Here is a 25,207-nt window from a genome sequence, read left to right as displayed (position 1 = left end):
GCTGACATTTGTCAAAATGAATCATTCCTTGATTAGCAGCAGCTATCAAGCCCCTGATGCCGATGTCACTGATTAAAGCGTAACTCCACTCTTGTTGAGAAAAAAAAACATTCTCCTCTGGGTGATCTTTGAACATTACAAGGATTATAACAACCTTTGTTGCAGATTTCTACATTTTGGTATTCTGAAGAAATCACTGTTTGTTCCTCTGTGCCCCTGTGCTATCAATCAGCTGTGCAGCTGCAAAGCACTAATGGAGAAATCTGCTGGGCCTGCATCCCTTAAGACATGTTCCTATTGAGAGTATCTCACCAAAAATTACATTTTGTTCTAGGGGATGCCTGAAATCTGAAATCTCTTAGTGCTTCTGGGAAAATCAGTGAGCCAATCACACAAGCAGGAAATTTTGTTTCTGGGGTGTGGTCAGTACACATTCTGTGTACAGAACACCTCCAGGGAGCCATATTGTATTTCATTTTCAGAAAATTACAATGGCTGAGGATTAAAAAGGAAAGGTAATATTTATTAACATTCAATCACAATATGGCTTGTGTCGCAATTGTATACTCTATATTATTTTTTCTTGGTTTGCTATTTTTTTCCCCACGCAAGTGGAGTTACCCTTTAAGTGTTATTGGGATATTGAATCTCTGCAAGACTGTCTAGCTTTGTAGGTGTTGGTTTTATCTCAAAAGTAATTTTTTGGTAGAGGTTTCATGGGCACAATGAACACCTGAAGATCAATTTTTTTCGCAACTGTGTGACAGGGGAATCAAATACCTCTAGAAGATTGTGGCTTGAAGGCACCACCAACTCTCCCAAAGCCCAATTTTTCCGCACCTGTTATTTCTATTACAAGTCTGCGAAAGAGACACAAGACTTTCTCTAAAATAAATTGTTAATCTTGGACTAAGTGTACTATAATTTGGCTTCTTCACATAAGGCTTGCTCACTGTGGTGCAAAACTTTTTTTTTCCCATCCAAAGTCTGCCAAAGAGCCAAAAAATCTTTAATATTATTCTGAGTGCACTAAATTGTGGCCTCATCATACAGACTGGCTCCCCGAGATGTTGTTTACAAAATAAAGAAAGCTTGCAGGGAAAATCAATTTAAATGTCCTTTTTTTTCCTTTATAAGGCTCCATGTACACGGGACGTTGTAAATGGCCGTTTAGGAGCAGTTGGGCGTTTTTTTCAGAAGCCCCTGAACCCACCTGCATATTATCTTATCTGTCCATGTACACAGGGTCGTTTACAGTCATTTGCATGAGTTCAGGGACGTTTTTTGGAACGCAATTATTTGCGTTTGAATGTGTGTTTCCCGGCGTTTCAAACGCAAAAACGGGACCGAACGTGATGAAGTACGTTCAGCCATGTTATACGTTTTTTTTTCTTCCATTCAAAATCAATGGTTCCCTATGGGAGCCTATTGATTTGAATGGAAGTCGCACCGCAAGTCGGATCGTCCTGGTGCGACTTGCGCTGTGAGAATCTTGAGGGGCAACTCCACAACAAAAATGGGAAAAAAACTGCGTGGGGGTTCCCCCAGGTTCCAAACCAGGCCCTTTGGGTCTGGTATGGAATTTGAGGGTGGCCCCCCACTGAGAAAATGGCGTGGGGTCCCCCCCAAGATCCATACCAGACCCTTATCCGAGCACGCAGCCCGGTAGGGCAGGAAGGGGGAGTAAACGAGCGAGCGGCCCCACCTCCCCTGGACCATACCAGGCCACATGCCCTCAACATGGGGGGATGTTGGTGCTTTGGGGCAGGGGGAGCTCTGCACCCCCACCTCAAAGCACCTTGCCCCCATGTTGATGGGGACAAGGGCCTCATCCCCACAACCCTGGCCGTTGGTTGTGGGGGTCTGTGGGCAGGGGGCTCATCGGAATCTGGAAGCCCCCTTTAACAAGGGTGGCCCCCCAGATCCCGGACCCCCTCCCTATGTGAATGGGTATGGGGTACACTGCACCCCTACGCTTTCACCCCATAAAAGGCAGTGTATGTAAATAACGACAGGAGACGTTTTGGAAAGTTTATTAAAAATCTTCATCCGGACTTCTCCGCTCTGGTCGTCTCCCTCTCCGCTCTTCTTGTCTTCTGCTCTTTTGCTGTCCGCTCTTCTGCTGTCTGCTCTTCTGCTCTTTTGCTGTCTGCTCTTCTGCTCTTTTGCCCTTGGCTCTTCTTCTTCCTCCTGTCCTCCTCAGACGATGTCTCCGGTGATTATGCCGGTCTCTGCAGCTTGTTATATAGCCATTAGGGGCGTGGCCTCCCGATGACGTAATCGGGAGGCCCCGTCCCCTCATTTCACAGATGACATCAATCTCCCGTATTCTTCATATGTCTCGGCTATGGGGTAGAGTGGCAAGATGGAAGCCTCTTCTTATGAAGAAAAACATCCAAGTCCGACTCAATTTTGCAAAAATACATCTGAAGTCTCCCAAAAGCACGTGTTATGGTCTGATGAAACCAATAGAGTAGAATAGAGAATTAAAATAAAAAATGGCAACAAATTGGTTTAAAGTTTATTACAAATCTATATTTCAAAGCAAATGTCTATTTTTTTTTTCTTTTGTAGTAACATGGTCTAGGCAGAGTTTACCACTTGCCGACCGCACTGCATATGTACGTTACAGTTTGCAAGTGGTTTACCGGGATTACGGCTGAAGATATCAGCCATATCCAAAAAGATGCAGGTGCTGTTTATCCAAAAATGTTTCAGTAGGCTCATCCGAGAAAAGTACGTCAAACAATTGACTTTTTGTCAGAGTCTGCAGGGCCACAAACTGAGCGAATTTCAGTCAGTTGCTCAGGAACCAGTTGAAATTTGCATAGTGTATGGGTAGCTTAAAGTGTCAAGAAACCCCAATCTATATAAACTATCAATACCTGCTATATTACTGTAGCACTACCCCCTTAGGAGTCGCAAATGTTAGGGTCCCCCACCGCTGCATAGCCAGTCACTTAGCATTTTCATTGTGCATCCAGACACAGAAAAGCAGTCCTTTAGTTTTTTTGTTTTATTGAGGGAATGATAACTTGAATGGGGTTAGGGATTTATGGAATGCCTAACTTCACAACAACAGAAAATCCAGGGACAAATTCCTTCCTATTTACAACTCTTCTTACTCCTGCATAAAACTTGTCCTTGTACAGCTCTGCTATGGTCACTCCTTTTTACAACTAACAGTCTTCTATGTTAGTTTTGCGAAAGCCCCTTACAGACTAGGAACTCTCAGTCCCTTGAAAAGTAGCACATGTGGAGTGAACTGCATCTTGCAACACCTTCTGCTTCCCTGTAGACAATGATCCCAGTTCTACTGCTTGCAGAAATGCTAGCACATCTGGATGCTTCTTCTTCCTAGTCCTCCTGACACTCTGCACCAGTCTTGCCAAACTGACACACTGGATATTTTCCAGGGCAAGGTTAGATGAAGACTTAGCACACCGCTGTCTTAAATAAAGATCTGCTACAGCTGGCAGTCTCTCCCTTTGTCTGTCCCTGCACCATGCTAATCTACTCACTCTGTCTATTTTTGCTCCCTGCTGCCTCTCCATAAGGTTCTCCTCCAACTACCTCCTGGGGTAGGATACTTCCAGGCCAGCCTCCCGACTTCCAGCCCGAGGTAAAACCCCTCCCTGGCAGGGGTCCCTCAAGGGCCATCGACAGACTCCCTCAGCACTGCTTCTCCATCTTTCACCCGATTCCCCCTCCCAGCATACCCCATTCCTATTTAACCATTTAAGCCCCAGAAGATTTTACCCCCTTCCTGACCAGGGCCTATTTTGCGATTCGGCACTGCGTGAATTTAACGGACAATTGCGCGGTTGTGCGACGCTGTACCCAAATGAAATTGACGTCCTTTTTTCCCACAAACAGAGCTTTCTTTTGGTGGTATTTGATCACCTCTGCGATTTTTTGATCATGCGCTATAAACAAAAAAAGAGCGACAATTTTGCAAAAATAACAATATTTTTCACATTTTTTTTATATAAAATTCCCCCCCCAAAAAAATGTAAAAATCTATTTTTTTTAACATTTTAGGCCAATTTGTTTTCTGCTACATATGTTTGGTAAAAAAAAAAAAAATCGCAAAAAGCGCATTTTGATTGGTTTGCGCAAAAGTTATTGCGTTTACTAACTAAGGGAAAGATTTTTATTGTTTTTTTTTTTAACGAGTAATGGCGGCGATCTGCGATTTTTTTTTTGCAGGATTGCGACATTGCGGCGGACAGATCGGACCCTTGACTGACATTTTTGACACTTTTGGGGTTACCAGTGACATTACTACAGTAATCAGTGCTATACATATGCACTGTTACTGTAAAAATGACACTGGCAGGGAAGGGGTTAACTTTATTTGAGACGGAGGGGTTAAGTGTGTCCCTAGGGGCATGCTTTTAACTGTGATTGGATGTGGCTTGTGATGAAACAGCAGAGATCAACGGTCCTACATAGCACACAGGGGAGAATGACAGGCGGCTTTGTTTACATTAGCCGCCTGCCTTTCTCCTGGTGTAACCGACGATCGCGAGTGACCGGCGGACATCGGGTCCGCCGTTCACTCACGTGGGGGGGGGGTCTGTGAGCGACCGGGAGCACGCCTCCAGCGGCGCGCGCTTGCTCCCTAGAGCCTCACAGGCTAGCGACGTAGCACTACGTCACTTTCCCTGTGAGGGGCTGACTGCCGACGTAAATCGTCGTTAGGCAGTAGGCAAGTGGTTTAGGGCTCCTTAGTTCCCTGCCAGGCCCACATCTGGGGATTGGCTAAGGGCCCCCAAATATGCACAGCAGCCCCTCCTTACCTCTGGCCACTAGTATCTAGATTGTTCTCCAACCTTCTAGATCCAAACCAAAGCGCTGCCTGTAAGATTCATGCTGGCCTAACCTCTATTAACATTGACCCAATTACAGACAAAAAGGCTGGGCATGAGTCAGAGTATAGTTTGCCTACTCTCTTACTAGAGGGTGCTACATTACATTGTGTTCATAATCACTCTGCCACATTCATTTTCTATAGATTTAAAAAAAACCTGACTGAGCCCCGGTAGGAAATCCATCTATCCACAAGGTATAGCGTGGATGTAGGAATCTGCTAGCTTTCCATTCAGCCCCCAGGCTGAACAAAAAAGTCTTAAAGATCAAATCCTGCTAGAGATCTGTACTGATCATGTCCCTGCTAACACCCTGTTTTTAGACAGGTCTCTCATCCACTCAGCCAGTGGTACATCATGTAAGCTGATGATCCTAGAAAACACCAGGCTGTGAGTTTAAATCCTGGTTATGGTTAAGCAACTTTATTCTTGAAACGCGTTAACCATCCTTTGCTGCCTGTTATGTCCATGATGTTTGTCACATTGGATACCTTTATTCAATAAATATCACCATTGCCTTTTTGCCGGAGTGCAGTTTAAATCCTGGCTTTGACCTGAAGACTAAGTTGAACCCATAGATCTAACCATAACCAGTGTACAAGGTTTTTTTTAAAACAGCAATGCTGGGGGCCCCAGGAGAGGAGGTGGTTGTCCTCCCTCCCCAATGGCAGTGTAGGGACTCATTCAACCTCGCTCCACAGAGGGAGTCTGGTAGTCCAGGAGATGGAGCAACTGGCTCATCAACACAGTGGCAGTTCAAGAACCCTGGAGAAGAGGCGGTCATCCTGCCTCCCCAGTGGCAGTCCGATATGCAGTGAGAGGGGAAGAAATGTTACAGACCCAACCAGAATAGGGGCTTTTGGAAGGGACTGCAAGGTAGCCTCTTGCCTACTGACTATGGGCCCTGGCTTTTGAGGGGGTTCTATTCTTGGAAGGTGTGTGCCTGGGAGACCCTTGGAGTAGTCTTGCTTTGGATTCTCCCCATGCCTCCCAAAAACACACAGACTCTGGAAACAGGAGGACCCAGATACATGTTTGGGTACATGTTAATATAATCAGATCAAACCACCTGATATTGGGGTCTCCTGCTTTATTCATTTTATGTGTGTTTTGCCCCATTGTGTGCAACCTGGATAAAATTCCCATTGTTAAATGAGTTATCTATTGTTTCTGTCTGTCTGCTAATCTTTTGGAGATGTGATTAATATTGTTTGCACTTTACCCTGTTATTGAACCACTGTGGGATGTTATGTGTTTATGCTTATGATAATGTGCAATGTACTTTTTGTATCCTGGGTTGTGGGCTTGTTGTCGGACAGTCTTGGCACCTAGGCTTGTTTAAGTGGCTAGTTGTTAATTAGATCATTGGGAAAAGAAAGGGTGCGCTGATTGAATGAAAGGCTGCAACCAGAATATAAAATAATGAATAAGTTTGAATGTGATGGTGCGCTTTTCAATGTGGAATGAATATAAACAATATATATCCTAAACACAATAAACATAAATAATATTGTGTGTGTGATTTGTTTTACCTATATATGGTTGAATTTCACTGGACTTTTGTTCACAGACTATTAGTCTAATTGAAAATCACTTTTGGTTTTCACCACGTCACAATATTATTTATGTTTATTGTGTTTAGGATATATATTGTTTATATTCATTCCACATTGAAAAGCGCACCATCACATTCAAACTTTGGTAATTAGATCATTGTCAGCTATTAATTGCTAGATATGGATTAACATACTGTTTATGTTGGATGTACCTTAGATGTGCTAATTGCTTAGGACAACTTTGATCTGATTCTGTGTAGTATATAAATTCTGTGTTTACAATAAAGTGAGTTCCACTTTGCACCTATGCTAATGTCTTCTACATCTTGGGTGAAATATTCAGCTATAATACCTGGTTGCTGGGTCCAGACTGGAGGAAGCTGTATACTTACATAGTTAGTCAGTTTGAAAAAAGACACAAGTCCATCTAGTTCATCCAATAAAAGGAAAAAAAAAATCATACAATCCCATATACACAATCCTATACCCACAGTTGATTAAAAGATAGGCAAAAAAACAGCAAAGCATAACCCAATTCAGTCCAGCAGGGGAAAATAACTCCTTCCTGACTCCCTGAGAGGCAATCGGATATTTCCTGGATCAACTTTACCTATAAATGTTAGTATCCAGTATATTATGTACATTTAGGAAATAATCCAGGCCTTTTTTAAAGCAATCTACTGAGCTGGCAAGAACCAGCTCTTGAGGGAGTCTATTCCACATTTTCACAGCTCTTACTGTGAATGAACCTTTCTGTAAATGGAGATTAAATCTGTTTTCCCCTAGAAGTATAGGAAGAAGAAGAGTGCCCCCTTGTCCTCTTTGATGACCTTAAAGCGAATAACTGAACAGTTCACTACAGTATATGGACCCCTTATGTATTTATATATGTTGATCATATCCGCCCTTAATCTCCTTTTCTCAAGAAAGAATAAATTCAGTTCCTCTAATCTTTCCTCATAGCTGAGCTCCTCCATGCCTCCTATCAGTTTGGTTGCTCTTCTCCGCACTTTCTCCAGTTCCCCCATATCCTTTTTGTGAACTGGTGCCCAAAACTGAACTGTATATTCCAGATGAGGTCTTACTAATGATTTGTACAGGGGCAAAATGATATCTCTCTCTCTGGAGTCTATATCTCCCTTAATAGGATTTTGGCTCACTTTGGAAACTGCAGCTTGGCATTGCATGCTATTATTAAGCTTATGGTCTACCAGAACACCCAGATCCTTCTGCACCATTGATATCCCCAGTTGTACTCCCCCTATTATAAATGATGAATGCATATTCTTTTCCCCAAAGTGCATAACTTTACATTTATCGACATGAAACCTCATCCGCCACATAGTTGCCCAATTAAACAGTGCATTGAGGTTGGCTTGTAAGCTGGAGACTGACAGAAACACTGAAGCTGGATGCTGGACGGTTCCATCACAATAACTATCTACTCTTACAGTTGCTCCCATTGCCCCCCCCCCCCATTTAAACTACCCTGTAGAAGGAAGGTGCTTATACTTACCTATTCTCAGGGCACTCCAGTCTGGTCACGTGATCTCCTCAGCAGTCGGCTTCGGTGGAGAGAAGCGAGCACCAGCATAAGAAGAGCTTACACTTTAATGTCCCTGTCACATTGTATTCTATCACAGAGATATATTGCAGAGTGCTGTACAGAGAACCCCCAGCTATTCACACCCTTACCAGAAGAGCTTACTCTCTAATGACCCCTCCACTGGCACACACAATTATATACTTCTATCATCGTGGCATATTGCCGAGTACTGTATGGAGAACAATGAGCTATTCACACCCTTCCCAGATAAGCTTACACTCTAATGTCCCCTCAGCTACCATACACTATTAATGTTTAGTAATTCTATCATTCTGCTATATTACAGAGTGCTTTATGGAGAACACTGAGCTATTCACACCCTTACCAGAAGAGCTTACACTTTATCGCCCCTCTGCTGCCACACTCTAATATTACAAGTTTCTATCATTCTGATATATTGCGGAGTGCTGTACAGAGAACACTGAGCTAGTCTCATCCTTACCAGAAGAGCTTACACTCTAATATCCCCTCCACTTGAAGTGCACACACTATTATTATTATATACTTCTAGCACTCTGATATATTACAGAGTGCTGGACAGAGAACAATGAGCTTGTCACATCCTTACCAGAAGAGCTTACACTCCAATGCCTCTTTAACCACCATACACTATTATTGTTTAGTAATTGTATTATTCTGATATATTACAGAGTGCTGTATGGAGAACACTGAGCTATTCACACCCTTACCAGAAAAGCTTACACTCTAATGTCCCCTCCACTTGCACTCACTATTATTATATACGTCTCTCACTCTGATGTATTGCAGAATGAATTGCACAGGTGTACCTAATAAAGTGGCCGGTTAGTGTATTTCTATCACTCTGATGTATTGCAGAATACTGGACAGAGAAGCTAGGCACACCCTCACCAGATGAGCTTACACTCTAATGTCCCCTCCACTGTTATTATTATTATTAAATGCTATCACTCTGATATACTGCACAGTGCTGTAGGGAGAACACTGGTTTATTCGCACCCTTACCAGAAGAGCTTACACTCTAATGTCCCTTCCACTGTTATTATTTAATTCTATCACTCTGATATACTGCAAAGTGCTGTAGGAAGAACACTGGTTACCAGAAGAGCTTACACTCTAATGTCCCTTCCACTGTTATTATTTAATTCTATCACTCTGATATACTGCAAAGTGCTGTAGGAAGAACACTGGTTACCAGAAGAGCTTACACTCTAGCGCCCCCTCTATGTGTCACGCACTATTATTATTGTACACTACAGCCGCTTTTCCAAAGTTTCCATTCGCCCCGCCCTCTCCCCGGCACTGAGCTTCTGATTGGCTTTCAGCACCCCACCCGACCCCCTCACTGCCGTGCACAGCGCTCTGCACCTTGGGAGACGTAGTCTTCCTGACGGAAACAATTGGGAGACGCACCCGTTTCCGGTTTGTGACGTGTAACGGGAAGGGCCGTTTCCGGGCTTTTCAGCTGGACCGAGAGAGCAGCTAGAGAGTATAGAGGGAAGAAGTGGAGACCCTGAGGGAGAAGGGAGGAGAGGCTGAGGTAAGGCTCTGTATACATTGTACCTTCTCTGACTGACCCCGTCGTGTGTGTGAGAGCTGGAGGACTACAAGACCCAGCATGCCTTTGGGTGGACTTCAGGAGCCTGCCAAGACTCTGCTGGTGGAGGACTACAAGTCCCATCATGCTGTGGAGGAGTTGATCAGACATGCTGAGAGTTGTTGTCCCTGTATAGCTAGTGGGGGTCAGTTAGATTGCCTGCCTGTGGCCTCGTTCACACAGAAATGCGCATTTGTTTTGGAAGGGCACTCAGGTTCCTGCTGGCAGAAAACCGCATCCTTGTAGACGTGTGTATGTATCTGTTGTGTCTAAACAGTTTGTCCATTGCATTGAGATGTATGCGTTTGTGCGCAGCTTCACTCTATCTTTCTGCACAGGCTACAAAACTCCCCCATCACACCTGCACACATCATTTTGCAGCATGCAGACCTGGCTCTTGCACACATCTGGATCTTGCTCACTATATCTGAGTGAACAAGGCTGTAATCAGTGCCCTGGGCAGAGCCATGTGTACTGACACAGGAATTCACAGGTGTTGCTTGAACCCCCCCATTCTGAAAGTTCCATAGTTGTCAGTTGGGATGCAGCTGCTGCACAGACACAGCCGCTGCTCCCAATATGAGATCCGTGGGAGTGTATGGTCCCAAATACACCTAGGGTGATTTAGAAGTCGTCTACCCGCATACATGTCACATTAGGAGCAATGGCTGCGTCTATGCAGCCGCCTCGTCCCAATAGATAGCTATGGGACTGCAGGCACTTTGATGCACGCAATACTGGTGCATCCATGTACTGGTAAAACATGGCCCTACGCAGGGCATGGATCAAATTGCCCCATGTAAATGAGGCCTACATCTGAATATTAAAAAAACAGACTATAACTGTAAATGTGTGTCCCACTTTCAGCAGAAGCCACCATGAAGTTGTACAGCTTGAGTATACTCTACAAGGGGGATTACAAGGTTCATCTTCTGAAAAGTGCCTACGATGTCTCCTCATTCAACTTCTTCCAGAGGTCCAGGTAAGGCCCTGTCTTCTCTTATCAAAGTACCAATTTTCTCTTCACGTCCATAGAAGTCACAGTGCTAAAAGGGAGCAGGCATCACATTTTACTGCTATGATTGGCTCCTTTGTTAGAATATTCACTATGGTCACTGTACTGCAAGTCTTTAGAGGCATGTACATGAGTCACTACTGTACAAACCAAAAACATGGCAGCTTTAATTTTTCTTTATCATACATCACAGGACACAGAGCAGGCTATAATAATGACTATCTGGTTTATACTTAAATAAACAGTGCTGCACAGATTATATAATCATAGATTGCACTACATATATCAAATCCGTGTGTGATACGCAATATAAAAGTGCTGAATAGTGCCTATATATATATATATAACAAATCCGTGTATGATATGCAATATTAAAGTGCCAAATAGTGTGTGTGTATGTGTGTGTGTGTGTATATATATATATATATATATATATATATATATATATATATATATATATATATATATATATATATATATACACACACTATTTGGCACTTTAATATTGCATATCATACACGGATTTGTTATATATATATATATATATATATATATATATATATATATATATATATATATATATATATATATATATATATATATATATATATATATATATATATATATATATATATATATAGTGTGTGTGTGTGTGTGAAAAAGATAAAAAGGAGTCCAGTGTCAAATTATAAATGAATGTGTTGAAAATTGGGTATAGTCCCAGCAATCATAAAAGGAGGAAGACACGTGGTCCCTGTGTCGTCACGCGTAGGGGAGGGGGGACGGACGGACGGAGCACTGCACCGAAGCTAGGTGAGACTGATAGCATCCAGCGTACGCCGAGTGTCTGAAGCGGCGCTGATCGGTCTCCCCCCGCTATACCACCACGATTTCCATCATCTCTAAAGGCTATTGTATATGTGCATGTTATGCACCGTATAATGTGAGTGAGACCATTATATATTTTTTCAATAAACGCTTGCTTGAAGGATTTTCATGCACTATTGCAAGTCTCTCTGTTTCCATACCATGTCATATTGAGTGATACTGCAAGCCAGCTCTCAGCTGCGGATAAGAGGAATCTTAAAGGTACACTGAGTGATACTGCAGGTCGGATCTCAGCTGTGAATAAGAGGAGCCTTATAGATGCGGATGGTTGTTTCATTCATGCGTTTTCTTTAAAGAGTTGAGGTGAACGCCCATTTACAAGGGGGTGCACGGTTGTGGCTTTTTACTGTGACACTCTGGTCACATATCTTTGGGAGCACAGATCACTTTTATGATTGCTGGGACTATACCCAATTTTCAGCACATTCATTTATAATTTGACACTGGACTCTTTTTTTTTTTTTTATCTTTTTCACTTTTATATACGTACTTTTATTCATATATTGGCACTATTTGGCACTTTAATATTGCATATCAGACACGGATTTGTTGTTATTTATATTATATTATTTATATTTATTGGCACTATTCAGCACTTTTATATTGCGTATCACACACGGATTGGATATATGTAGTGCAATCTATGATTATATATCCGCGCAGCACTGTTTATTTATTTAAAGCGGAGTTCCATCCTGGATTTTTTTTTTTTTTTTTTAAATACCCCTGGGACAGTCAGGGCAAGTGCATTCCACAATGGCTAGCCTCTGATCTGTCCCGGGTTGCACTTACCTGTTAGGACAAATACTTACCTTGAAAACGTCTTGTCCAGCGCTGCCATCGCAGATGTGGGCAGCTTGAAGCCAGCGAGATCCCCTTCGGCGTCTTCTTCCGCCTTCTTCGGTCCCACGATGCCCTGCGCCGGCCCCGCCGTCACTTCCGGTGCGCGCGCGTCATCCCTCCACAGCTTCTGGGCATGCCCAGAAGCTGTTTAGAAGGGGATGACGCGCACGACCCAGAACTGACGTTGGGGCCGGTGCAGGCGCAATGATTCCTGGGAGCGATGACGTTCAGCTCCCAGGAATCATTGCAGAGCCAGGAAGTGACGACGGGCCGCGACCGAGGAAGGAGGAAGAAGGAAGTAAGGTAAGTATATTTTCTTCGCTACGAGGTAAGTAAAAAAAAAAAAAAATATGCTATTATCCATTTCTTTTTCAGGTGACCCGGAGCGAGAAGATGGAGGTAAGTATTAAATTAGGGTGGAACTCCACTTTAAGTTATTCACACGGTTATGAGAAGTGGAGTGTCTGCAGCAGATAGCCCAATCGTTTAGAACCTCAAGGTTGCTCACAGGATTTATTCTTTGATTATCTGGTTTATACGCCACTAATATGTGAATGAACTAGTGATTGACCGATATCGGAATTTTTTTTTTTTTTTTTCTTAAGGTACTCTTGTGGAGGGATCTGGGGCTCTAAAATACCCCAAACCCCCTCCTCGGCACCGAAAAGCATTCAAAACGCCAAGTTTGGCTGTTTTTAATGCTGTCAGTTTTTTTAATTCGGCACCCGGAAGTGATATCATGACATCACTTACAGGTTTTTTTTTACATGGAGATGCAGTACACCGGGTTTTCTCTTCAGCAGCGGTGGAGGTAGGATGGCCGGGTCTCCTAGTGGGACGGGAGACCCGGGCGAGTCACGGAAGGTGGTGGGAGGGGGGGAGGCATCCCTTCCCACTCCTTGTAATGACAGCCGAGCGGCTTCTCAGCCGCATCGGTTGTCATTACAAGACAGCCGACTGTCAGTTATGGACACCGGTACCGGGGTGATGCCTCTAGCTGCAGGCATCACTCCGGTACAAACACTTTCCCTAAATGTCAAATAAATCCAAAGGCCGATTCCGATATATCGGGGAAAGTGCATATCTGCCCCCAATATTTCGGTGTTGCCGATAATCGGTCGATCCCTAGAATGAACACTGGCAAAACCAATAGACAGGAAGTTCCCTCTATATAACCTCTCCCACACAGGAAGAACCTCCTGTTTTTTTGCCAGTGTTATGAAGGTGATGATCATGGATGTTTAAAGCTCTTCAACCTAAGATGTCCCAGTAAAGGGGCGCTGTGATCAGATCCATTCGGATGGCTAAGCGCTAAAAGGATGGTACCAGAGCCTCAGATGGAGAAGAACGAAGTTTTGCCTGTAATGCAACCCGCTGGATCCTGAAAGTTGGAACCCTGGTTATTATTACCAAGGAGTTTCCAGCAAGGTGCTATACAGCTCTAAGGGTGTGGACCCCAGTATAAAAAGGGGGGACCAGTCTCTGAATGTCCAAAGATGACAGGGCCCACCGTGATGGGTGAAGATTGGATCCTGTTTCAGAATCCTGCGGCGGGACTGGTGACTGTTTTTTTTTTTTTTTTTTTTTTTTTTTTTTTTTTCCTCTTTTAAAAAAAAAAAGCGACAGGGAAAAGTTTGTGCACTATTACCTCTCCAGTATCTTGTTTATCCACTAGGGTTCAGTAGTCTCTAGGCGTAGATGCCTTGTATAGTGTTACCTTGCTCTTGTGTTTCGCAGTATAGAGCTCAGCTTGCCGCAGGAGGAAGCATTCAGCGGGTGGACCGCCTGGTTAGTGAGTGCCCACGCATGCAACATACCACCTCTGAGCATGCGCACAGGATGAAAATGCACGAGGCTTGCACGGAAAAGTGTGCGTGTGACCTCACGAACGTGCATGTGGCACGCTGTATCGGCTTGAAAGTGGGCAGAAGTTTGCAGGGCTGCTGGCTGAAGCTTCAAGGGACACAGAGCAGGTTTCGCTGGGAAATGTGAGTCTAAGGGGCTTGAAAGTGGCTGCAGGTACTAGTCTGGAGGGGGGTAGTAACTGTGATAGCTATGAAAGGTTGGATCACAGTTAGTTTTTTTTTTTTTTTCTATACAGGATAGTGCAAAGAGGTTTTTACCTCACATCTGTGTCTTCAAGTAAGCAATGTCTTCCTGAAAAAGAAGTGTGGGGGGGGGGGGGGGGGCACAGCAGGTTGGGGAGCAAGTGTTCCACCATCAGAATTGGAGGGTCCTGATCTTATTCCTGCTTTGCTATCTTACCCTGATAGGCCTGAAGCAACTGGCCAATCTGAGCCATGACGCTGATCAGGTATTGTTGCTACTTCCAATGCCTCTGCCTCATCCTTGTCAAAAAGGATGCCTTGGTTAGTCTGGAGGGTAAAATAGCCAGAATGATTAAATCTGTATAAGGGGGGGGGGGGGGGGGGAATTACTGATCTCTGTCTCTTGAGTCCAGGCCCAGCAGGGATCCGGCTGAACACCTGGACACTCAGGCCCGAGGGGGGACCCTTGGGTTAGAGCCAGAGTGGACAGAGGCTATAGAGGAAGTAGCTGTAAATGACCTGGAAAAGGGGCAGGCTGGAGATTCCTCTTCAGAGAAATCAGGCTCTGAGGAGCCATTTTCAGCCTATCTCTCTGAGGTTACTGATTCAGTCTCTTACCGAAATGGTCCAGTCTGGTTTTAAACTGCCTCCATTAGAGGGGTCAGAAGCCTCCTTCTCTTCATTGTGCTCCTTACACCCTCAGCAGGGTTCCCAGGCTTTCCCTTTACATCCTCTGCCTGAACAGCTGGTGTATGCGGATTGTGATCACCCTGATAGGGTGTTTATGCCTCCAAAGAGGTTTTCCTTACTATATCCTATGGAGGAAAAATTCAAAAGAAAGTGGTGTATGCCTTTTTGTAGTCGCTGCTATTTCTTCTGTGAATAAAAATTTGACCTGTCCAGTGAACAATGCCTGGGTATTTAGGGACCCAGTGGATAAAAGTTGGAGTCCTTACTAAAAGCCTCTTGCTGTTGCTGGGTCAGCGGTTCAGTTGGCAGTGGCGGCAATAGGAATCTGCCAGTCCCTAAAAGATCTTTTTAAGAGGTTGGCTAGGAACCTGCTTAATCAGGAGGAAGCTACAGAGGAATTGTCAGAGCTTCCTCGTGCCCTGTGTTTTGCAATAGATGCTCTCAAGGATTCCATTCAACAGGTGTCTTGCTTTGCTGCTCTTTCAGTACACATGCGTCCTGTGGCTGAAGAGTTGGTCAGTAGAATTGCCATGTAAGAAGTTACTGACGGTATTTCCATTCCCTGGGGAACATCTATTTGGTGAGGATCTGGATAAACATATCCAAAATATTTCAGTTGGGAAGAGTGCACTGTTGCATGTTAACAGAAAGAATAAGCATCTGTCTTTTAAGGTCCCTCATGTTCACAGGTTTTTACTCCAATCTATTTACACTACAGCGCCAAAACTAAACGGCGAGGTGAGTCCCATTCTGGATCTCAAAGTACTGAGCCAGTTCTTGATCCTTCATTCTTTCCGTATGGAGTCAATTCGTTCAGTGGTGGCTTCTCTGAAGGAAGGAGAATTTTTGGCATCCGTAGATCTCAAAGATGCATACCTGCATGTGCCAATTTTAGGGCCCCATCAAAAGTTCCTGCATTTCGCAGTGGGGCAGAGTAATTTTCAGTTTGTGGCCTTGCCATTCGGCCCAGCCACAGCTCCCCAGCTGTTTACAAAGGTCTTCGCCCCGGTGTTGGCATTCTTAAGGTCTCAGGGGATCTCAGTAGTGGGATATCTAGATGATCTGCTACTCAAGAATCGATCAGGCTCAGGGCTAACATGGAATGTGACTCTGACAGTCCAGTTCTTAGTAAGGCCTGGGTTGGATTATAAACAGAGAGAAATCAGCATTGTGGCCAGTTCAGGTTCTAGAATATCTGGGCCTGGTTCTGGACACCGCTCGGGAAAAAAAGGTGTGTTTTTTTACCTTAGGTGATACCTTAGGCGCAGTTTCATTCCAGGCTGTTCCAAAACAGCTTTCTGTCTGCTTGCAACAAGAAGCTCCAAGGGTTGGATTATCCAATGGTTATATCCCCAAAGCTAAGGCAGGATCACACGCGGTGGTTGATGCCCAACAAATTAGGGATGGGGAAGTCTTTTCTGCCCAAGTCTTTTCTGCCCATAATATGGAAGGTAGTGACCACAGATTCCAGCATTTTGGGCTCAGGGGCTTTTTTGGAGGAGGCATCTATCCAAGGAAGGTAGTCTCGGGCAGAAAAGCTCTTACCCATCAACCTATTGGAGATCTGGGCAGCTCCGTTGGCACTTGTATTTTGGACGGCCAGGCTGCAGGATTGTCCTGTCAGGATTCAGTCTGACAATGCCACTGTTGTGGCTTATATCAACCACTAGGGGGGCACCAGGACCCAGGCAGCCCAGAAAGAGGTAAACTACATTCTAGCTTGAGCAGAGAAACACTTATCGTTTCTGTCAGCAATATTTATCCCGAGGGTGGACAGCTGGCAGGGGGACTTTCTAAGTCGCCAGCAGTTGTTTCTGGGAGAATGGTCCCTACATCCCAAGGTATTTCAAAATGATTTGCCAACGTTGGGGTACACCAGACGTAGATCTATTGGCATCCAGGTTCAACAACAAGCTGGAAAAGTTTGTATCCGGAACCAAAGATCCGATCGCTTTTGGAACAGATGCGCTAGTGATCCATTGGCATCGGTTCTCTGTGATCCATGCTTTTCCTCCGGTCCAACTTCTGCTATGGCTGCTGACCAGAATACAGGTGGAGGATTATCCGGTGATCCTGGTGGCTCCAGCCTGGCCCAGGAGACCTTGGTACGCATAAATTGGCAGTAGAGGAGCCATGGTCACTTCCATGCTGTTGAGACCTACTTTCTCAAGGTCTCATATTTCATCCTGCTTTACGATTGCTGAATTTGATGTTCTGGCTAGAATCTTGAGGGATTTGGGGTCTGGCTCTAGCCACGTTGATAAATGCTAAGAAGCCTGTCTCTAGAAAAATCGACTATATCTGGAAAGCTTACATCTCTTGGTGTGAGTCCAAAAAGACGCATCCTCGCAAGTATGTGATTGGGAGAATTCTTGCCTTTCTACAATTAGGAGTCGAATTGAAGCTGGCAATAAGACCTATGAGGGGCAGATCTCAGCCTTTTATCTATTTTCTTTCAGAGACAGATAGTGACGCACTCGTTGATCTGAGCATTTCTGCTCAAGGCGTGATTCGCATGGTTCCGCTGGTCAAGCCACCCATATGCCCCTGAGGCCTAAATCTTGTGCTTTCTGTGTTACAGAAACAACCTTTTGAACCAGGCATATTCTTTTTGGTTCTCTTGATAAGGAATTTTTTTTTTTTTTTTGGTTGTAACCTTGGCCAGAAGGGTATCCGAATTAGTGGCCCTTTCTTGCAAGGAGCCGTTTTTGGTCCTGCATCAGGACAGAGTGGTCTTGCGTCCCCATCCAGATTTTTTGCCCAAAGTGGTTTCCATCTAAACCAGGATATCACTCTGCCTTCCTTTTTTCCTAATCCTCAGATCATAGGAGAACATTTATTGCATTCTCTCCACGTAGTACGGGCAGTCAAGGTCTATTTGAAAAGGTCAGCACTAATTCAGAGTACTGATGCTTTCTTTTTTTGTCCTGCCCGAAGGGCCTAAGAGGGGTCAGGCAGAGACCAGTTCGACTATTTCTAAATGGATTCTCCAGGTAATTGTTCAGGTGTATGGATTAAAGGGTAAGGTCCCACCCTACCAGGAGGGTAAGTGCCTCATGGGCGGTGCACCATCAAGTGTCTATGGCTCAGATTTGCAAGGCTGCTACCTTGTCTTCTGTACATACATTCACTAGGTTCTACAAGGTGGATGTTCGAGCCTGGGGGGGGGGGGGGGCTCAACTCGGAAGTAGCGTGCTACAAGTAACAGTATAAGATCCTTTTTGCACTAGGGGGATCTTGGAATTACTGTGTTCCCTCCCCTCAAGGGCATTGCTTTAAGACATCCCAGATAGTCTGTCATTATTATTGCCTGCTGCTCTGTGTCCTGTGATGTACGATAAAAATACATTTTTTAGATTTTTTTTTTTTTTTTTCCCTATAACTTACTTGTAAAATCCTTTTTATTTTCAAATGTACTTTTGGAGTACATCACGGACACACAGGTCCCTCCCCTCTTTTCTGGGATCTTCATTGCTTGCTACAAAAACAGAGGTTCTTCCTGTGTGGGAGGGGTTATATAGGAGGAACTTCCTGTCTATCGGTTTGCCAGTGTTCACCTATAGGTGGCGTATAACCCAGATAGTCATCATTATTATAGCCTGCTCTGTGTCCTGTGATGTAAGAAAAGGATTTTACAGGTAACTTGTAGGAAAAATCCAATTTTTCTCCAAGATAGAAAATGAAAACAGAAGCATGGCAAGCTGATTTGGTTGATGTAATTGATCCTCGCTTTATCCAGGCTTTATTTTTTTATTTTTTTTGTCACAGTAGCCAACTAGGACTCCTACACACTGATGTATGAATTAATGCAGAAGCTTGGCAGCAGGATCCTACATTTAAAGTTTCACTGTATGCATGTTACAGTTGTGCTATGTTTGCATACATACAACTGCATAATGATGTGCATTTACTTTTTTTTTTTAAACAGCAGCCTTTAAAGCATTGCATTCACCATCAGTGGATAGCGGGCACAATGTCAGTCTTCTGCAAACTTTTCCTCCAGCTCCTTGCCTGTACCCCTGTACCGACCTACAACTCCACAGTTGGAGAGCTGGAGTAAGAGTGAATGGACTGAGTGCTTTGATTACCATGATTGTATTCCATTGAGAACTGGAAGTCTGTCTGCTGCAGTGGAAGATAGGACTTGTATTTTTTTTTTTTTACAGATCTCTGAGTGAATAATGTGCCTATGCAGGTGGGTCATCGTACAGCCATGCCAAATTCAATATCTACAGCCCCCTGCTGGGAATTTGGAAGAGGCGACCACTGATTGGCTGTCAAAGTGGTCACCTGATCAGGAGCAGGTCCCACTGGCTACCAATCATTAGTGGGGACCGAGAACTATCTTTGACAGCTCGGTCTCTGTGCTGGGAGCGCACTGTCAAAACAGAAACATCAGCCACCAGTGATGCATGTGTGCTTTAAAGTCCACCCTTTTGCTGCCATATGTGTGATGTGGACGGCAACAGGTTAACGCTATAGATTGTTCTATGACTTTTTTTTTTTTTTTTTTATGCTGCTATACACAGTGCAAAATTTCTTTTCCAGGTGCAGCTATCTGAATAGGTAGTACATTGATGTGTTCACTGCTGTGTACTAGATGTTGTATTACTGTTTGCAATTTTGTTTTTGCTTTTTTTAACACCCGTGTGAATGAGCCCTTGGATGTCCATTTCTAAGTTTGATTGGTAATAGGAACCATACAATTTTCTGTTTCCTGTTTTTAATAACCTAATTGCTCGTGCTTATTATTTTAAAATGTAATATCCTAAAGGAAGGGCTAGGCTTTGGCCCTAGGTTAGATCTTAGTTTTAGCTGTTACTGTAACTTTAAACAAATGCAAGACACGGCAGCTTTCATTTTTTTTTTTTTCTCCAAGGTAGAAAATGAAAGCAGAAGCCTTGCTAGCTGTTTTGGGTGATGTAATCGGTTCTCAATGTATCCAGGCTTCATTTTTTTTTTTGTCACGGTAGCCAACTGGGGTGCAAACAGACGGATGTATGAATGAATGCAGAAGCATGGCAGCAGGATCCTGCATTTAAAGTTGCGCTGTACGCATTTTACGTAATGCTGTATGTTAGGCCAATCTGTTGTTTTGGCTGGCAACATATGCACTTTCTTTTAAAATGTTTACCTATATATTTGTTACATGTTATCTTGGTACATATCCCTGCCTACCTAGTATTCCATGTCTTTACAGTGTGCAAGAGTTTATGACATTTACCAGCCAGCTGATTGTTGAGCGGTCTGAGAAAGGGAGTCGATCGTCAGTAAAAGAACAAGGTAAGGCTAATGGTCAGTTCACAAATCCATGCACTAGTTAGAGAGAACACACGGGGGATTTGAGATCAACTTTCATAATTTTAAAAAGGAAAACGCCTTTTTTTGCGCACTCCAGATGTAGTAAATCAACCGTTGAAGACATTAGCATTGTATATACCGTATTTATCGGCGTATAACACGCACTTTTTCCTCCTAAAAATGGAGGAAAAAGCAGCAGTGCGTGTTATACGCCGATATTAAAAAAAAAAAAAAGTGCCAGGAAACATCGCCGAGAGCAGAAGGGGCGGAAATTTCTCTCCAAATATTGAGGTGCGTGTTATACGCCGGCGCGTGTTATACGCCGATAAATACGGTATGTTTGAAACAACCTAGTCTCTCAAATTGTATAAACGATACTGGGGGCTGGGAAGACTCGTTCAAATAATGAGTTCTGGGAAAACTCTAGGGCCCTTTTTTCATGCAGGCAGCGAAGGGATGGAAAAAACAGATGGTTGTTACATTTTTACCACCCCCAGAATGCTTGCCTTTATGGAGCCTTTTTACCTCCTTTGTGTAAGATGGTTTTTATTTTTATTCTACATAGGATTTTACAATAGAGTCAAGTGTTGTCTATTTAATCTTCTTTTTTTGTCGTGAATGTATGGCTTTGAAAAAAAAAAAAAAAAAAAACAACTTTTTTTTTATATATAATGTGTACTTGGCTATATTCATGGGGGGGAGTTATATCTGTTCATTACATACTTACTACTACTTAGTAGTTGTACTTTACTGCTTCTGCTTAAGTCTGAATTGGCCAACTCATTAAAAAAAAATGTGCATTCCCTATGATGCTGATAATCTCAACAGTTATCTTTAAACATGCACAAAGCAAAATAAGGAGACTTTCATTGCTGACCCGTTAATTAAAACACTTTTTGATTGGCTGTGGCTCTGCAAGACTAGTATTTTTAGGAGTTGCCAGCAATGGAAGTTCTCACATTTTTCTTATGACCAGTTTGCTTAAAGAAGATCTCCAGGTTTTCCTCCCCAAAACATATGGATTGTGCATGTAAATGAATCACAACCCCAGTGTCAGTTTTTGTATAACTGTCTTTTAGCTGTACACAGCAGGTTTCTATGTCTGTGGTGTCACTCCTCCCCCTGGCTGAATTTAGTGTGTTAGTAGGGTTAGTGTGGGTGTTTCTGGGCCTTCTGTGGGTGGTAAAAGATGTAAATGTGTCATGCCTCCTCCTGTGTCATTCCTGTCTTGCAGCATGCTGATGAATAATGGCTTACTACAAGACTACAGAGAAAGGGCTATGGAAGTTTATTTTGAAGGTCTTTCTTTTATATCTGAATCGCTTCCCAGAGAGCAGGGTTCTGGGAGGGCGGGATGTGAGGGATGGGATGCTCCCTGTACACACTGGTCGTCCTATTTACCTGGACAGGATTGAATTCTAATTGGGATCCAAACAATCCTGCCCAACAGCAGAACAGCTAGCTTTCATAACAGGCTGTACATGAAGGTGTTTTCCTTTAATAATGCTGTGATCTGTGAGGTGGGATTTGGAAGGTTTTGACTGTTTGTGTAGGTGTGACTGGGCAGGATTGAATGCCAATTAGGATGTATTCCATCCGTTCCACCATTAGAGCTGTGAAGGAAGTTTCATCATTTGCAGTCTGAAAGACTACGGGGGGAGGGGTGTTAGACTGCTGCAGGAAGTGGCTGTGGAAGGGACAGTCTATCAGCAGTATATACTGATTGTCACATGATACAAAGCAACAACTAAACCCAGAATATCGGGATCTGCAGACAACAGAGCAGCCTGCTACAGAGGTACAATCTATGCTTGGATTGATCATTCAGTTCTAGTGGAAAAAGTTGGCGTTCAGCTTTAAAGCAGGAAGACAAATGACTACACTGAGCCACTAAGAGCATCCTTATTGGCTAATATGCAAACCTTTATTTTAAAGTCAAAAAGGAAAATCCCCCCAATGGTGTGGGATTTTATATGCCACACACACACTGAACAAGAATACGAAAATTGTACAGGTAAAAAACAATTTTATTTTACACAGAAATTATACAACATGTATGTCTAGAGCAGGATAGACACAACAATTTAAAAACTTGCAAGTGTTGACAGACCAGTATCCGTACAGAAGACCCTTGGGTGTCATTGGTAGGATGAACCGGACAGGACCCTACGCGTTTCGGGTTACAAACCCTTCATCAGGGGTCAACCAGAGTTCAGTACACAATGTCAACCTATTTATGAGCATAAATTGCATATTAGTATTGTCAAATTCATAGATCATATAGCATCGAAGGTTAGACAGTATATAGTATGCAGTATAAAGAATGTAGCAATCATTTTGAATTTTGAAGGTTGATACCTACCCAAAGGGGGCTTCTTAGTAGGGGCAACTGGACTGTCGATTAAAATCGGTGTCAACCGAAGAGAGGATGTCAGGGGCTAAGAGAACCTAATTCATTGGAAGGATAGCAATGAGATAGACCAATGTTGGCGGAAGCTGACCGGATCGAGGGCACCACAGTGATCCGTCACTGGTCCAGATAACTCAAGAGTAGTAAGGTCACTCAAGAGTCCCATGATGTCACTGAAATAATAATAGAGTAAGGAGGAGTGAGCAAGATATTAAGCACATATGATATGGAGCAGAAGGAGTTATTGAACAGGGAGGGAAGTGCTTCTCACATACCTCTACAAAGTACATTTATGTCCGTGGCAGAAGGTAAATAAGGTGTAAGAGTAGGGCATTTATCTGACGTGGATATTCTCCTGAAAGGGGAAAATATAAGTAGACAAATATGGACAATGGAGAGAAAAAGGAGGGGGGAGGAAAGGTAGCAACGGTGGTCAAAAAGGGTCAAAGGACCGGAAGTAAATATTGGAATATAAGAACATGCATATCATGGAGAAAAAAAAGCATGTGAAACCATGATGGTGAAAATGGAAAAGAGAATTGTGAGGATCGAGTGGGATACATAAGATAAATAGCCATTAAAAGTGCACAGTAATCGATCTGTATGTCACCTGGGCAGATATGTCAGGTCTTATTCAATAATATTGCAATGAAATAGTTGTCTGGGAAATATTAAATCAAATCAGTATTACTAATATCAATCCCTATAGACGTCCATATCAAAGACCACAGGTGAAGCAGAAGAGTACTTGCATTGTTAGAGTCTTGAATAAGACCTGACATATCTGCCCAGGTGACATACAGATCGATTACTGTGCACTTTTTATGGCTATTTATCTTATGGATCCCACTCGATCCTCACAATTCTCTTTTCCATTTTCACCATCATGGTTTCACATGCTTTTTTTTTCTCCATGATATGCATGTTCTTATATTCCAATATTTACTTCCGGTCCTTTGACCCTTTTTGACCACCGTTGCTACCTTTCCTCCCCCCTCCTTTTTCTCTCCATTGTCAATATTTGTCTACTTATATTTTCCCCTTTCAGGAGAATATCCACGTCAGATAAATGCCCTACTCTTACACCTTATTTACCTTCTGCCACGGACATAAATGTACTTTGTAGAGGTATGTGAGAAGCACTTCCCTCCCTGTTCAATAACTCCTTCTGCTCCATATCATATGTGCTTAATATCTTGCTCACTCCTCCTTACTCTATTATTATTTCAGTGACATTATGGGACTCTTGAGTGACCTTACTACTCTTGAGTTATCTGGACCAGTGACGGATCACTGTGGTGCCCTCGATCCGGTCAGCTTCCGCCAACATTGGTCTATCTCATTGCTATCCTTCCAATGAATTAGGTTCTCTTAGCCCCTGACATCCTCTCTTCGGTTGACACCGATTTTAATCGACAGTCCAGTTGCCCCTACTAAGAAGTCCCCTTTGGGTAGGTATCAGCCTTCAAAATTCAAAATGATTGCTACATTCTTTATACTGCATACTATATACTGTCTAACCTTCGATGCTATATGATCTATGAATTTGACAATACTAATATGCAATTTATGCTCATAAATAGGTTGACATTGTGTACTGAACTCTGGTTGACCCCTGATGAAGGGTTTGTAACCCGAAACGCGTAGGGTCCTGTCCGGTTCATCCTACCAATGACACCCAAGGGTCTTCTGTACGGATACTGGTCTGTCAACACTTGCAAGTTTTTAAATTGTTGTGTCTATCCTGCTCTAGACATACACGTTGTATAATTTTTGTGTAAAATAAAATTGTTTTTTACCTGTACAATTTTCGTATTCTTGTTCAGTGTGTGTGTGGCATATAAAATCCCACACCATTGGGGGATTTTCCCTTTTTCCTATTAATCGGGATGATGGCCACCCACACTGGGTATTGAGTGATAGGTCCTACCTAATCTATTTATTTTAAAGTCAGGTTATACTCTGTTATATCATTGTATGCTGCTTTCCCAAATACAAATATTTAAAGGCAAGACCCTCTGTCAGTTATTGTCATTGGAAGATCTCACTTTATAACGGAATAGAGATTCCTTCCACTCTAATCAAAACCAAAATGTTTTGTCTTTAAGGCCTCTTTCACACGAACGATCCGATCAGATCCGCCTGTCAGTTTTTTTTTTTTTTTTTTTTTAGGCGGATCTGATCGGATCCTCCATGCATCCCTATCAGGCAGCAGATGTCAGCGGTGACATGTCCGCTGACACCCGCTGCCATCGGCATCTGATCCTGTCCGTGAAATCCGGACGGATGGAAACCCTATTTTCCATCCATCCAGGGGATCGGATGAGAGCGGACAGGCGGTCCGCTCTCATCCGATTCCCCCATAGAGAGCAGCGGGGCTCTGACACCACCCTCTCTGCACAC

At 43.4% G+C, this 25,207-nt stretch overlaps 1 protein-coding gene across 2 annotated transcripts in view; it reads left to right on the top strand.

Moving 5' to 3' along the window:
* Nucleotides 1–9,401: 9,401 nt before the first annotated feature.
* The window catches only part of YKT6 (YKT6 v-SNARE homolog), a 44,077-nt gene continuing 28,271 nt past the window's right edge, over nt 9,402–25,207 (top strand). The window contains exons 1-3 of one of the 2 annotated variants that reach the window (XM_082257008.1): nt 9,402–9,552; nt 10,480–10,591; nt 20,294–20,376. In XM_082257008.1, the coding sequence (XP_082113134.1) occupies nt 10,488–10,591; nt 20,294–20,376 (187 nt within the window). In that variant the 5' untranslated portion in view covers nt 9,402–9,552; nt 10,480–10,487. Of the gene's footprint in view, nt 9,553–10,476; nt 10,592–20,293; nt 20,377–25,207 lie in introns of both variants that reach the window. The other variant, XM_082257007.1, reaches the window with a different exon arrangement.

This window comes from Pelophylax lessonae (genome assembly GCF_965119305.1).
Source record: "Pelophylax lessonae genome assembly, chromosome: 4".
In the NCBI taxonomy this organism is placed as follows: Eukaryota; Metazoa; Chordata; class Amphibia; order Anura; family Ranidae; genus Pelophylax; species Pelophylax lessonae.
The sequence above is the reverse complement of the archived record's forward strand: the minus strand, read 5'-3'. Positions and strand labels throughout refer to the sequence as shown.